The sequence below is a fragment of the Rousettus aegyptiacus genome, unplaced genomic scaffold (assembly GCF_014176215.1).
Source record: "Rousettus aegyptiacus isolate mRouAeg1 unplaced genomic scaffold, mRouAeg1.p scaffold_m13_p_8, whole genome shotgun sequence".
In the NCBI taxonomy this organism is placed as follows: Eukaryota; Metazoa; Chordata; class Mammalia; order Chiroptera; family Pteropodidae; genus Rousettus; species Rousettus aegyptiacus.
The window spans coordinates 5,452,948-5,468,124 of NW_023416311.1; the positions used below are offsets into that span (position 1 = coordinate 5,452,948).

Consider the following 15,177-nt stretch of genomic DNA (forward strand, 5'->3'; position numbering starts at 1 on the left):
TGCGGGGCTGGCCCTACAGACTCGGCACTGAGGAGTGGCACTGGTGTCCACTGGGCTCGGCCCTCGCCGGCACCCTGCAGGACGGCCTCCCCATTTGACAGAGAGAAGAAACTGAGGCCCTGAGCGCAAAAACCTGGAGACATCACCTCTGGCCGCCCTCGAAATGTTTTGTCTCCCCTCAGAGGCAGTGCGGTGCATAGTGTAGCTCCGTTACCCCCTTTTCTCAGATGAGGAAACCGAGGCCCCCAAAGGCAAAGGGACTGGTGTGGGCCTAATCGTTGGAAAGGGTTGAACTTGGCCTAAGCCCCTGTCGTCCTGGCACAGAATTGCTGCCACCCATAACCCCTTCACTGGCTCCCTGTTTTAGACGACAGTGATGGTGGTATTGCTGATGATCATGACGGCAGTTGTTGAGCTTCTATGTGCCATGGGTCATTGTAAGCTCTTTGTATATCCGGTCTCGAAATTTTATCCTTTTCACATCCTCGGAAGGTGTGGGTTATTATTCCTGTTTTCCTGCTGAGTGGCCTGAGAGCGGGAACCAGGAAGCTCCAAGGCATTTCGTACCAGAGACCCTGTTCCTACAGTGAGTCCCCAGACGGGGGGCCGGTTGCTTGCACACATCTCTGCCTCTTGGAGACGGAGGTGAGGGGTGGTGGCGGCCCTGTCTGTCTGGCTCGGTCCTCGTGGAGGCCCTGGGAGGAGCGGCTTGGCGCTCAGAGTCATCGTGAGAAGCTCATGTTCTTTGGCAGGAAATAAGGAAGGGTAAAGGTCCATCTGATTCTGGTGAGCCTTCATGGACCATCAAAGGTATCTCATGTGGATGGCAGAGAGCGTAGGGGAATTAATCTTTTTTAATAAGCAGTAAATATTGAGTTGAAGAGGCAGACGTGCTTTAGGGGGGGGATTTGAGAAGCTCCAGCTGACACTTGGTGGCAGCGTGTTCCTCACGGAATACACATGCTCCAGCCTCAGGGCGAACCTGACTCCCTGTTTCTTTCGGGGGGCTAGAGGAGGGGCACAGTCCGTGGGTCGAGGGGCAGCTGTTAATCTCATCATCCTGCAAGTGCATGTGTTATGGGGGTGGAGAGGCGTGCATGGGGTGCTTTAAGGTGGACCCCTAGGGGCCCGTCCTAGGCTGCAAGGGCAGGGCAGGCCTTCTTGGGAGGTGGCATGCGGGCCTCACAAGGAAGCAGAGGTGGATCCACGAGGCTCTGGGACCGGCACAGAGACAAGGAGGGAGGCTGTGGGAGGTGGGGCTGAGGCCCAGGAGGCCACCAGGGCACTGGCCCTCCCTTCCCCAGTACTGCCGAAACTGGCCCGCTCTGCTGTTCAAGACGCCAGAGCGTCATGTGGGTCTGGAAGGTTCCTGTTGGGGTCCAGCACGAGCCCCGAGGATCTCTGCTTACCCAGAATCTCGTCCTGCCCAGCTGTGCTCAGGGAGGAGGATGAGGAGAGAGAGGAGGGCCGGGGAAAAGAGAAGGGCCCCGCCCCACAGAGCGGTGGGGAGGGCGTGGGCTCTTCGCCTGGGTTCACGACCCAGCTCTGCCAGTGCGCCAGCTTCCCTGTGCCTCAGTTCCCCCATTCGCCCCGTGTGGGTAATGCCTGCGCCTGCCCCAGTTGATCTGGACAGTGTGCGGCGAGCATAGTGCCTGGGCAGGGCAGGTGCGGCCGGTGTTAGCTGTCAGCCGTCGAGGCCCAGCACTGACGTTCACCTTGGGGCTGGAACTCTGGCATCTGCCCTCCGATGAGGCCGTAGGTGGGGAGTCACGTTCTGCACACAGTGGAGGCCGTGTCCTTCGTTCCGTGCTGGCCTCTCTCTCTCTCCCCGGGTCCCACAGCAGCCTGGCACGGGAAGGAAGGGAGAGAAGCAGTGAGCCCGAGTGTGTGCGATTTTCTCCTTTTATGGTCAGCCTGCAGGCCTCTGGCTCCCCAGCCATAAACCATGAGCTGGTGTTTGGGACTGGGCCGAAATAGCTGCTCTGTGGGGAGCTGCAGTCCCCTGAGAGTTGGGGCCTGCGGTGGGGGAGGGCCTCCCAGAGCCTTTCATCCCCTTCGGGCAGCCCACATGCAGACTTGCACATCCAAGGCGGACTCCGGAGAAGGAGAGGAGGGAGGCAGGCACGTTTAGGGATGGGGTGTGAAATAACACAGGCCCCAGGCCTCTTGGCTGGGAGGCTGAGGCAGACGGAGGCGCTGCTGCAGGCCGCCCCTGGGCTCCAGCTCTCAGCGTCTGTCGGTCTTTCCCCACCTCTGACCTGCCATCCCAGGCCGTCTCCTCCCCGGGATGCTCTGCCCCCTCAGCGTCTCTCCCTGGGGGCTCCTACGCATCCTTCTCGAGGCGGCTCAGTGGTCATCTCAGCTGAGAGAGCTTCCTGTCTCTTTCTTAGGGAGCATCAAGATCAGCGGTACCTTCCATGGCCCTTCGGGCACATAGCCGTCATAGGTAGCATCACTCACATCTTGCGGGCACCACTTTGCCTGTCCGACTCCCACATTGGATCATAAGCCTCTGAAAAGCAGAGACTGAGTGGGTCTCAGTGAACCTTGTGTTTCCTCGCACACAGTAGGGCCTCATAACTTGTTTGCTGAGTGAATAAGTGAATACAGGAAAAAGGGTTTACCATTGCTTCTGTCTCCGTTGCCTGAGAGAGAGAGAGAGAGAGAGAGAGAGAGAGAGAGAGAAGAGAGAAATCAAGCATTTACTGAGTACCCACTATGCATCAAACATTGTTCCTGGCAGCTGGGGTCAGGCACAGCCCTTGACCTTCAGGAGCTCATGGGCTAAGAGGACAAGCATCACAAGCATTTTTTTCTAACTGTCGGAAAACTAGTAGATCTGTGTGAAGTTTAAGGAGTCAGATCTCTTGATTCAGAAATGGTATAAAATTAACATACTTTTTTAAAAAAGCTTTATCGTGGTATAATTTATATGCCATAAATCGATCCATTTTAAGCATATAACTCGCCGGTTGTTCGCGAATGTACAGGGCAATGCACTCATCACCACGATCTAGTTTTTGTATTTCTGTCACCCCGAAAAGAAATCTCGTGCTCATTTGTAGTCACTTTTCATTTCCACCCCCAAATCAAGGCCATCGCTAATCTACTTTCTGTCTCTCCAGATTTGCCTTTTTGGGACGCTTGGTATAAGTGGAATGAATGATACAATATGTGGTCCTTCGTGTCCGGCTTCTTTCAGTTAGCATAATGTCATAATGTCTTCAAGGTTCATCCCTGTTCATCCTGTATCAGTGCTTCATTCCTTTTCATGGCTGAGTAATGCTCCCCCGTGTGGATAGACTCCAATTCGTTTATCCATTTACCAGTTGGACATTTTTATTGCTTTTACCTTTTGGCTATTATAAATAATGTAAAGTAACATAGTTTTTCCTGAGATGGATGGAACGGAAAAACCCTGCCTGTTATATTGTGGATAAATGATCCATTACCATTCCAAATAATCTGTACGCTTCCTCCCTAAAAAGTGTTGAGGTTAAACAGTGATCTCAGTGAGCTTAAGTGCTACAGTGGAGGGAACAATCGGATGATGGGAACCAGGGCCACCACTAGGCCACATGACACGTTTATGGCATTAGAAAAAGCCACCCCTTTCTCAAGCCACTTTTTCTCCATCTGCTGGGGGATTGTTGTAATAAGTATGCAGTGACCAAGGTCAATGGTCCCCGCTGGAGTTAGGCAGTGTACGACTTGTGGCACTGTCCGTGGCAGCTCCGGAGGGGGCGTGCAGGAGAAAGGCCCCCAACTTAGCTCTAGGGAGGTATGGAGTCAGAGGAAGTATCATCGAGGAGGTGACTCCAAAGACGACATTTCACAAACAGATCAGGTTATATACTCAAACGAATTGAAAACAGGTCCTCAAGCAAGAACTCGTACTTGAATATTCACAGCAGCACTATTCACAACAGCCACCCGAGAGACACAGCCCAAGCGCCCACCAGTGGATGATGAGTGGAGACCCCAAACGTGGTTTATCCACATAATCGCTTTTTCAGCCATAAAAAGAATGAAGTTCTGAAACATAACAGGGACAAGCCTCAAAAACATCACGGTCAGGGAAAGAAGCCAGATGCAAAAAGGCCATATATTATTGTATTTGTGTGAAATGTCTGGAATAGGTAAATCGAGGGAGACAGAAGGCTGACCGGTGTTTGCCAGGGTTATGAGGAGTGAGGATTGAAGAGTGACCGCCTCATGCGTGTAGGGTTTTATTTTGGGCCGACATGAATATTTCGGTACTGGATAAAGGAGTCAGCTGTACAACATGGCGAATGTTCTACCTGCCACTGAATTGTTTGCTTTTACGTGGTTCGTTTTATGGTACATGAATTTTGCCTCAATGGTAAAAAAAATAATAATAATAAAAGGAGAATGAATTAGGTAGGAAGAAAAATAGTGGAGAGGATGCTTAGGGCAGAAGAAACAGAGTGTGCAAATACTGGGCTGGGGGACTGCTTTGTGCATTCAGAGCCCTCTGCTCTCTTGCGTGAGATGCAAGCTCAGGCTCAGGAAGGACTCAGAAAGCCCAGGAGATCGGCCTCCCGGGCGCAGCAAGCGGTGCCCACACTGAGCCCTTCTCCTGTCCGTAGCCAGAGCTGCGTTAGCTTCCCACGCTTGGAGCTGGTGTGTTTCCGATGGGAATGTCTCAAACCGCAGGGCCCCCGGCTGTCCCCAGCATGGAGCCACCCTGGCAGCCTCCAAGCCTTCCCCTGGAGCCTACTCCCTCTCCTGGGGACCTGCGAGGAAAGGCTGTAGGATGAGCATCTGACCCATAAACCTCGTGAGCGTGCGCTCTGCGCCCGGCCTTCCCAAGGCTGCCGGGAAAGCCTCCCTCTCTCCCCAAAGCAGTGGGCTCAAGATAACCCATCCGTCTGTCAATCTCAAAACCGTTCCTTAAAATAGTGGAGGTTGTCTGGGCCAGCCCCAGGGGTCCTCCCTCTCTGCCTGGGTTCTGATCACAGGGTCTTGGTTCGTCCACACCTTCTCCACTTTGGCCGTTCCGGAATCAGGTTTCCACTGCTCTCCTGTTTGCTCTGTTCCTCTGGGTGGAAGTTGGCGGCACAGGCATCCACATGGCTTCGGCCCCAGGACGAGGAGCCGCAGGCCGGGTCTACCATGCCCCTCTCTGCATGCTTCCCGCCTACCGGAGGGGGCCGCCGACCGCCCGGACCGCCCGGCTCCCGGCTCTCAGTGCGGCGAGGAGATGGGAGGTCTGTTGCCCCCGGTGGCCGAGTGTGGGTTATCCGAGGGAGGCGGGGCCACACCATAGCCAAAAGCGAGAGCTTACGGGCTGTGCAGGTGCTGGCCTCGCGCCCCGGCCTGCCACTCACGGGCGTGTGACTGTTCGTTTTCTAGGACTGTAGTCCAACGGCTACAAACGGGGTGGCTTAAAACAGCAGGGATTTGCTCACGCACAGTTCTGGGGGCTGGAGGTCCGAAATCGAGGTGCCGGTGGGGTTGGTTCCTGAAGGAGCGTCCAGCCCGCACCGCGGTCCTGGTGCCGCAGGCGCTCCTCGCCTTGTGGACACATCACCGCGGTCTCTGCCGCCTCCTTCCCATGGCCTTCCCCCTGTGTCCCTCATCTCCTTCTTATAACTAGGGACGCTGGTCATGGTGTTAGGTCCCACCCTAAGTGCGGGACGATCTCACCTCGACATTTGGAGTTAGGTCTGTGAGACCCTTACGTTGAATGAAGTCAACTTCTGCGTGGGCACCTTTCGGGGCCGGGGTTTCGCCCACTGCCGCGACCTTGAGCACGTCACCTCACTTCGGTGCGCTCCTTTCCTCACCTGTGAACCGGAGGTGACACCAGTGCCCGCGCCAGGGGCCGCCGTGGGAAGGAAATGGGTCCCTGAGCACGGAGGGCGCCCCGCGCAGGAGACGGGCCGGCGGTCGGCTCTCTCCCCTAAGCGTTGGTTAAGGTCTCCTCAGGAGCAGTATGAACTGCCACGTTGGCCATGTCGGGTGGGGTCAAGGAACAGTTCTAGAGACTCGTAGCACCAGCATCAACAGGAAAGACGGGGACGAGGAGGAAGGAAGCCTCCTCCCGTCCTGGCTCGCTGCCTCTCGGACCCTCTCGTCTCTGCCGGCTATGTCGAGGGGCTTCACGATGTGCCTGGTGCATGCACTAATGTCTGAGGGTGTGGGCATGCAAGTGTGTTCCGTCCCCCTTAAAACACAAAAGGTGAAGTGCTATGTTACCTCCCCTCTTATCGTTTAGTTTAATCTGCCTCGGAGATCGTTCTGCGTCAGTCCGCAGAGATGTGCTTGGTCCTCTTTGAAGGCTGCCTGGCGTGCCGTTACCCGGCCACACCAGAATAAATGCCAGAATTTATTTAACTGGCCTTCAGCGGATGAGTCAGTTAAATGGTTTAGTTCTGGTGTTTTGCTCTCGCTCCTAACTGGCGCAGTGACCCACGTATGTGGGGGCGCTACTAGAGGGGTTGCGGAGTAGCCCGGGAATATAGGCCGAATGGGGATCCACGCAGCTGGCCTGGGGGGTGGGACTGTGTGCTGATGCCAGGGAGGCCACTCCCTCTGTCTGTCCTGTGTGTCCCTGCGGCCCTTCTCCCCACAAGGCCGCCCCTCGACCCTCAGCTCGCAAGTCCAGCCTCCCTGCACCGCCTGAGCATGTCCCCTGCAGGCAGCTGTGGCCCATGCCACCCCCCGAAGGTGGAAGGAGTGGGAATGAGTGAGAAGAAGGAAAGCCTTCGGGCCCTTCTGCCTTTCGTCCTGAGCATTTGGTCCAACCAGGTCACCAGGATGTTCCTCTGTAATCGGAGGGAAGAGACAGAATTGACTGGAGGCGGGCACAGGATGCGTGGGGCTGGCCCAGTCATCCCGTTCTCCTTGCCCTGGGGCGGGCCAGATCTTTATGTGATGGACACCCCCCTCTCTAGTCCCCAGTGATACATAGGTAGGACTTTTTCTGGTCCTGTCCATCCTCCCATCCATCCATCCTCCCGTCCATCCTCCCATCCATCCATCCATCCATCCATCCATCCATCCATCCATCCTCCCGTTCATCCTCCCATTCATCCATCCATCCTCCCATCCACCCATCCATCCACCCACCCATCCACCCATCCATTCACCCATCCATCCATCCACCCACCCACCCATCCATCCACCCACCCACCCATCCATCCACCCATCCATCCACCCACCCACCCATCCATCCACCCATCCATCCATCCACCCATCCACCCACCCACCCATCCATCCACCCACCCACCCATCCATCCACCCATCCATCCATCCATCCTCCCGTTCATCCTCCCATTCATCCATCCATCCTCCCATCCACCCATCCATCCATCCACCTACCCACCCATCCATCCACCCATCCATCCATCCATCCTCCCGTTCATCCTCCCATTCATCCATCCATCCTCCCATCCACCCATCCATCCATCCACCCACCCACCCACCCACCCATCCATCCACCCATCCATCCATCCATCCTCCCGTTCATCCTCCCATTCATCCATCCATCCTCCCATCCACCCATCCATTCACCCATCCATCCATCCATCCATCCACCCACCCACCTACCCACCCATCCACCCATCCATCCATCCATCCATCCATCCATCCATCCACCCACCCACCCACCCATCCATCCACCCACCCACCCATCCATCCATCCACCCACCCACCCATCCATTCACCCACTCATCCATCCACCCACCCACTCATCCATCCACCCATCCATCCATCTACCCACCCACTCACCCATCCATTCACCCATCCATCCATCCACCCACTCATCCATCCACCCATCCATCCATCCACCCACCCACCCACCCATCCATCCATCCACCCACCCACTCATCCATCCACCCATCCATCCATCCACCCACCCATCCATTCACCCATCCATCCATCCTCCCATCCAGCCATCCATTCACCCATCCATCCATCCATCCATCCATCCATCCATCCTCCCGTTCATCCTCCCATTCATCCATCCATCCTCCCATCCACCCATCTATCCACCCACCCATCCACCCACTCACCCACCCACCCATCCACTCACCCACCCACCCATCCACTCACCCACCCACCCATCCACTCACCCACCCACCCATCCATCCACCCATCCATCCATCCTCCCATCCATCCATCCATCCACCCACCCACCCATCCATCCACCCATCCACCCACCCACCCACCCATCCATCCATCCATCCTCCCACCCACCCACCCATCCATCCATCCATCCTCCCATCCATCCATCCATCCATCCATCCATCCATCCATCCATCCATCCATCCTCCCATCCATCCATCCATCCATCCATCCATCCTCCCGTTCATCCTCCCATTCATCCATCCATCCTCCCATCCATCCTCCCATCCACCCACCCACCCACCCATCCACCCACCCATCCATTCACCCATCCATCCATCCACCCACTCATCCATCCACCCATCCATCCATCCACCCACCCACCCACCCATCCATTCACCCATCCATCCATCCACCCACCCACTCATCCATCCACCCATCCATCTATCCACCCACCCACCCACCCATCCATTCACCCATCCATCCATCCTCCCATCCACCCATCCATTCATCCATCCATCCATCCATCCATCCATCCATCCATCCTCCCGTTCATCCTCCCATCCATCCATCCTCCCATCCACCCATCCATCCACTCACCCATCCACCCATCCACCCATCCATCCACCCATCCACCCACCCACCCACCCATCCATCCATCCATCCATCCATCCTCCCATCCATCCATCCATCGATCCATCCATCCACCCACCCACCCATCCATCCATCCATCCATCCATCCTCCCATCCATCCATCCATCCATCCATCCATCCATCCATCCATCCATCCTCCCATCCACCCATCCACCCACCCACCCACCCACCCACCCATCCACCCATCCATCTATCCACCCATCTATCCATCCACCCATCCATCCATCCTCCCATCCATCCATCCTCCCATCCATCCATCCATCCATCCATCCATCCATCCTCCCGTTCATCCTCCCATTCATCCATCCATCCTCCCATCCACCCATCCATCCACCCACCCATCCACCCATCTATCCACCCATCCATCCATCCTCCCATCCATCCATCCACCCATCCACCCATCCATCCTCCCATCCTCCCATCTTCCCTCCCTCCCTCCCTCCCATGCACCCACCCACTCATCTATCCTCCCATTCACTCATCCATCTTCCCATGTATCCATCCTCCCATCCATCCATCCATCTAGCAAATATAGTTGAGCACCTACTATGTGCCAGGCACTAGAGATACAATGTTCAACAAAACAGACAAGCCCCCTCTTCACCGGTAAAGCTCGCTTTCTAGTCAGGGAGACAGACGGACGAACACACAGTTACTCCGGATGGGCCTAAGTGGTGTGAAGGAAATAAACAGGTTAATTACCTGAGTGCCTAGGAGTGTGGCGTGCACCCCTGAGGACAGAGTTAGAGAAGGTTTCTCTGGGCATGTAAGCCCCTGTGACGATGGGAAGGCGTCGGCCCCGGCAAGAGCTGGGGTGGGGGAGAGTGTTCTCTGTGAGAAGCAGGCAGTGTTCAGGAGCCGAGTGGGTGGGGGTACTGAGAGGGCGGTGCCAGTGTGGCAGGCGGGTGGGGGGACTGGGGGCCGCTGGGACTCCCTAGCTGGTTTTGGCAAGGCCGTGGCATGGTCCAATTGTTTTCAGAAGATTCCTCTACTGCGGCGCAATACTACCTCACACCCGTTAGGATGGCTGCTCTCAAAACAAAAACAAAAGCCCAGAAATTAATGAGTGTTGATGAGGATATGGAGAAACTGAGCCCCTGGAGCGCCGCTGGTAGGAATTTAAAGCGGTTCATCTGCCATGGGAGGCAGCGTGGTGGCGTCTCAGAAAGTTAAGCTGCCGCCACGTGATCCAGCAGGTCCGAGCGCGTACCCAGGAGAAGCGAAAGCAGGGCCTCTAGCAGGCGTTTGCACACCCGCGTTCACGGCGGCACTAGTCACAGTGGCCACGAGGTAGAAGCAACCCAGGTGTCCGTCAGCAGATGAATGCATAAAGAAAATGTGGCATTTCCACACAGTGGAATATCATTCAGCTTTAAGAAGGAAGGACCTTCTGACATATGCCACCATGTGGATGAACCTTGAGGACATGATGCTCGGTAAAAGGAGCCAGTCACGGCAGGACAGATGCTGTACGATTTCACTTGCATGAGGGATCTGGAGCAGTCAGATTCAGAGACAGAAAGTGGAATGGACGGTGGTCGCCAGGGTCTGGGGAAAGAACAGACGGGGACTTCGTGTTTTGCGGGGGACAGAGTTGCAGTTTTGCAGGACGCAAGGAGTTCTGGAGCTGGAGGGGGCGGTGGTTGCTCAACTGTGCGAAGTTACTTAACGCCACCGAGCTGTGCACTGAAAAATGGTCACAACGGTCACAAATTTTATGTATATTTTAGCATGGTTTTTTAAACTTATAAGAGGATAGAGAAGACCCCTCTGGCTGCCCCATGAGGGTGGAGGGGGCACAGACAGAAGCAGGAAGACGGGGGAGAAGGGTCTGGGCCAGAAGCGATTGTTCTTAGGCCGGATGTGGCACCGCAGATGGGACCGACCGGGCTAGAGATTGGAGCTCGGATCCTTGGGACGCAGACCGTTCCATCCCGGAGGCCACTTCCTCCCGCTAGGGACCTTCACGCAGCCGCTTCCCTGGCCTGGGGAGTAGGCCTCACTCCTGCCTTTGGGTGGTCCCTGCGGGTCTCCTCAAGCTGCCCTGTTCCCTGGTGCCTTCGCTAATCCCCCTGGAGAACGGGCCCCTCAGGACCCATGCTCCCCTCCCTGTGCACTGTCCTGGAAAAGCAGGAAGATCCCAGCCTGACTGCAAAGCCCAGGTTGTTCGATGGAGAGGCTCTGTGACTTTAGGCTACCTGACCTCAGTTTCCTCAACCCTGAGAGGGTCAGGGTCAAAGGCCCCACATGGAAAGTACCTGACGATGTGTGTGGCCCATCGTAGGTGTTCAGTAGACAGGTGCTCAAAAAGTAGGTGTGGGGTTCAAATCCTGCCTCGTCCAGAGGCATCCACAGTGTAACCGTGGGCAAGTTTTTAAACTCCTCTGTGCCTCAGTTTCTTCATCAGTAATATGGAGGTAAAAAGTCTATCTCATAGGGTGTGTGAGAGTTGAATGAGTTAATATAGGCAAATACTTAAAGCAATGCCAGGCACTGAGGAGGTGCTAAGTGTTAGATACGATTATGTGGTATTTTCAGGGCCTAGCATAGTGCCTGATACCTGGTAGATGCCATGAAAGTATTTGTTGAATGAATCTATGAATGAATGAGGCAGTTTCTTGCATGTATATCGAGCTTTTCTGTCAAGGAGCTCATTCGTGTGCTCTAGATTTGGGGTCGGCTCTCTTCAGAGCTCACAGGCTAAACTTGCTCCGTGTCCGGGGCTCAGAGCTTGGGGGCTGAGGGTCCAGGAACTGCGGGCAGTGAGGTGCATAAGTGGGCGCTTCTGCCTGGGAGGGTTCTTGGTTCTGTGGGGAGAGAGGCAGGCAGAGAGAAGCATGGGTGCTGTGAGACTGCAGGCGGAGCGCCCGTCTCGCGGATGGGCAGGAGCCAGTGACAGACCCAGGGTTTCTGTCTGGGGGCGCTTGGAGGCAGCAGTGGGTTATTTCAGGGGGCTCGTGGATGCTTATTCCCTTTCGCAAGGCTGACTATTGGCCAGAGCTTGGGAGTGTTGGCGGAGACCTACAGCCAAGACACCCCCTGGCTTCATCGCCGTGGGGAAGGCTGCTTAGAAGATGTGGCGTCTTTGAGACTGAGGGACCAGGAAGTGGCCAGGAAGAGAAGGGAAAGGCCTACTCCGCAGAGGGGACAGCCCGAACAGAGGCGCGGAGTGTGTCAAGGGCCCGAGCCAGGTGGGGGTGCTGGGGCACTAAGAGCGAGGGAGATGGAGGCGCGAAGGCTGGGGGCCAGTCATGGGAGGCCTTGGAAGCCAGGCTCAGGAGGGCCTCGTCTGCGGGCACTGGGGAGCCTTGGACGGATTTAAAATCAGCTACTTAAGACGAAATTTGCATATCAGAAGTTCGTCTACTTTAAATGCAAAACTCACTGACCTTTAGTAAGTTGACGGGTATGTCAACATCACCACAGTCCCAGTGGAGAACCCCAAAACGGTCCTTCATGCCCGTTTGTAGTCACTCCACCCCCAGCCTCTGGGAACCAGTGCCGTGCTCTGTGTCTCGATGGGTTTGCCTCGTGTGGCTATTTCACGTACATGGAATTGTACGGCGCGTGGCCTTCTGTGTCCGGCTTCTTCCATAGTGTGTCGGAGGGTCGTGCCGACGGCAGCAAGAGTCGGCACTTTGTCGTTTTCATGACTGAGTAACATCGGCAGCTCGGCTGCACCACGTTCGCCAGCCGATGGGCAGTTGGGTTGTCTCCACGTTTTAGCTAGAATAACGCTGCCGTGAACATGCGCGTGCAGGTCTCGTAGGGACCCATGTTTTCAGGGCTCTTGGGTGGATTCCCAGGAGCGGAATTGCCGGGTCACATGGTAAATGTGTGTTTCCGTTTTCAAGTAAGGTCCAAAGCGAAAGGACTGGAGCCGTGGGGCAGCTCAGGGGGCGTGTTGGGAAGATCCCTTGGGGCACCTTCGGGGGAGGTCTTTGATCAAGAGGGGCTGGGCTGCAAGGGGCTGTGGAGCCGGAGAACGCGCTGGAGCAGCGCCTGCCGCTTTGGCAGTTTGCAGCAGTGGATTTGGGGCTTCGGGTTAACTGGCCAGTGATGAAAGGCGTTGGTAGCCCCCCCATGATTCTCGTAGATGAGGAAATGGGCTCCAGCAGCTGGCTCGGCCCTCCGGGGCCACTTTAAGAGTAGAAGGTGATCCGTGATGCCTGCTTAAGCACGTTGAATCTCACGATGCCCTCCCTCTGTACCCGCCTGGGTTCTCTGGCGGTGAGCCACAGAGACCAACAACTCGGCACCTTCCCTAGAAAGGAATGTATGGAGAAGTATCTGGGAGCTCACGGATGGGGTGGGAAAACTAGGGAGCCAGCCTCAGGAAATGACAGAAACGGGCTGCTCGGGCTCTGGGGGCAGGAAGCTGGGGCCCCGCTGGGCTCTGTCCCCCCACTGTGCTTTCCTGTCCTTTATCCGGTTCGGAGAGCCTGATTGACATGGCCTGGGACCCGTTCTTACCTCTTGACTGGTGGGGTTTGAGGGACAGCTGCTCTAAGACTGTGCTTGACGTCAGGGGTCATGTCTCCTAAAGGACACGTGATGGTCTTCCTGGAAGAAGAGGGAATGGATACTGGGTTTTTAACCAAAAATGTCCCCTACCCCGTATTCCAGATGAAGGAGTCGAGGCATGGAGTGGTTGAGAATATTCGCCCAAGGCCACAGAGCCAGTGGACTCCACCCAGTCTGGATCCAAAGTCTGTTCTGTCCATGATCCAGTCTGGGCAGAGTGGGCCTCCCAGGACCCTCCAGGGCCGGTGAGGCTGGGGCGATCACTGCCTCCCAAACAGGTCAGGCTCTAGCATCCTTCTGGGGCTGCCTCCAGGACTCCAGAACTGGGAGGCGTCTCTGAAAAAGCCTGCTGCCCTCTTGGGTTTGGTTCTCTCCCCTAGGCCCTGGGCAATGAGCCCAGCTAGCCCCCTGTCACCCCTGGTGGGACCAGCATGCAGGAGCTAGGATGGGAGGCCCGGGAGACGCCATATCCAGCCCCTCAGCTCAGAGCTACTTCTAATTCACGGCTTTTTTCTTTCTCTCCTCAGATCGAGAGGACCAGTCGATTCTGTGCACGTAAGTGGAGATGCTTTTCCTTGTTTTTCTGGGGTCAGAAAAGTTCCACGAGGGCAGAGCTCTTCGATTTGTTCGCCTTTCTAAGCATCTTGCCCTGTGTCTGGCTGGCACAGAGCAGATGCTCCCTAAGCATTTGTGGAACAGAAGTTCTCATGCTGAGTCAGGCACACTAAAATGGTCCACGAGACCTGGTGCCTTCTTGTACTGTGTGGCCCGTGTTTTAAAATAGCGTTTATCGAGCACTTACTGTGTGCCAGGCCCCGAACTCAACATTTTACGTGCAGACTTGCATCTAACTGCGTATCTAGTTGCATAACAGCTCTGTGAAGGCAGATGCCACCTCTGCTGGGTGAGGATGTCTTGGCTCGTGTTAAACAATTGCCTTACATTTTCACCATTAGCAACCACGTTTGTGCCGTGTTTGGTTGTTGGCGTCATTGTTTCTTTGAAGACCTGGGTACATGGTCAGAAGATATTAACTCAATTTAGAATCATTCAGGGAATCTTCACCCTTCAGGGAAATCCCTCCTGTGGTGGGCAGAGTCATGCTCCCACCCCACCACAGACCTCCACGTCTTAATCCCTGCAACCTGCGAATCTGTCAGGTTACACAGCACAGGTGATGGAGGCTGCAGGTGGTTTATAAGGTTGCCAATCTGTTGACCTTAAAATAGGGAGATTGTCCTGGATTATCCAGATGCGCCCAGTGTAAGCACGAAGCCCTTCAAAGAAGAAGAGAGAGGCAGAGGAGGGAAGCCAGGGGTTGGTGCCGTGTGAGAAGAACCAGACTGGCTTCGAAGAGGCAGGAAGCCAAGGGCGAGAGGCAGTGATGAGAACAGCCTCTTGCAGCTGAGCAAGGCAAGGAAGCTGCTTCTCCCCGGCACCCCCAGCAAGAAATGCAACCTTGCCGACACCTTGGCTTTAGTCCAGTAAGATCCATGTCAGACCTCTGACCCCCAGTGTATGAGATAGTATATTTGTGTGGTTTTGTGCCACCAAGTTTGTGGTCATTTGTTACAGCGGCGCTGGGACATGAATATACTCTCTTCCATCTCGACCCCTACACCCACTGCTGTCATTACTCATTCAGCAGGTGTAATGGGCCAGGTGGCCCGTAGGAATGAACCTAAATTTCTTGAGACCAGTCGGAGAGTCCAGCCCCTTTCCGTTGGCCTTCATTGGTGAGCCGACAGCAGCCCCCACCAGCCCCTGGCCGGCAGTGGGCTGTGGACGTCAGAGTGAGGGATGGTGGGGGTCTTCTGTGTTTAGCACATCGATTGAGGGACAAAGCTCTGCAACTTGCCAGCGCTGACTCCACCACGTACAGAGTGTGGGCTCAGAGCTGAGTGACGA

The 15,177-nt window shown here is 55.6% G+C and overlaps 1 protein-coding gene across 6 annotated transcripts in view; it reads left to right on the forward strand.

Annotated features, from left to right (window-relative positions):
- The window catches only part of MYH11 (myosin heavy chain 11), a 105,673-nt gene that overhangs the window by 32,762 nt on the left and 57,734 nt on the right, over positions 1-15,177 (forward strand). For all 6 annotated transcript variants that reach the window (XM_036226202.1, XM_036226203.1, XM_036226204.1 and 3 more), the window contains one exon: positions 13,797-13,824. In XM_036226202.1, the coding sequence (XP_036082095.1) occupies positions 13,797-13,824 (28 nt within the window). The remainder of the gene's footprint in view (positions 1-13,796; positions 13,825-15,177) is intronic.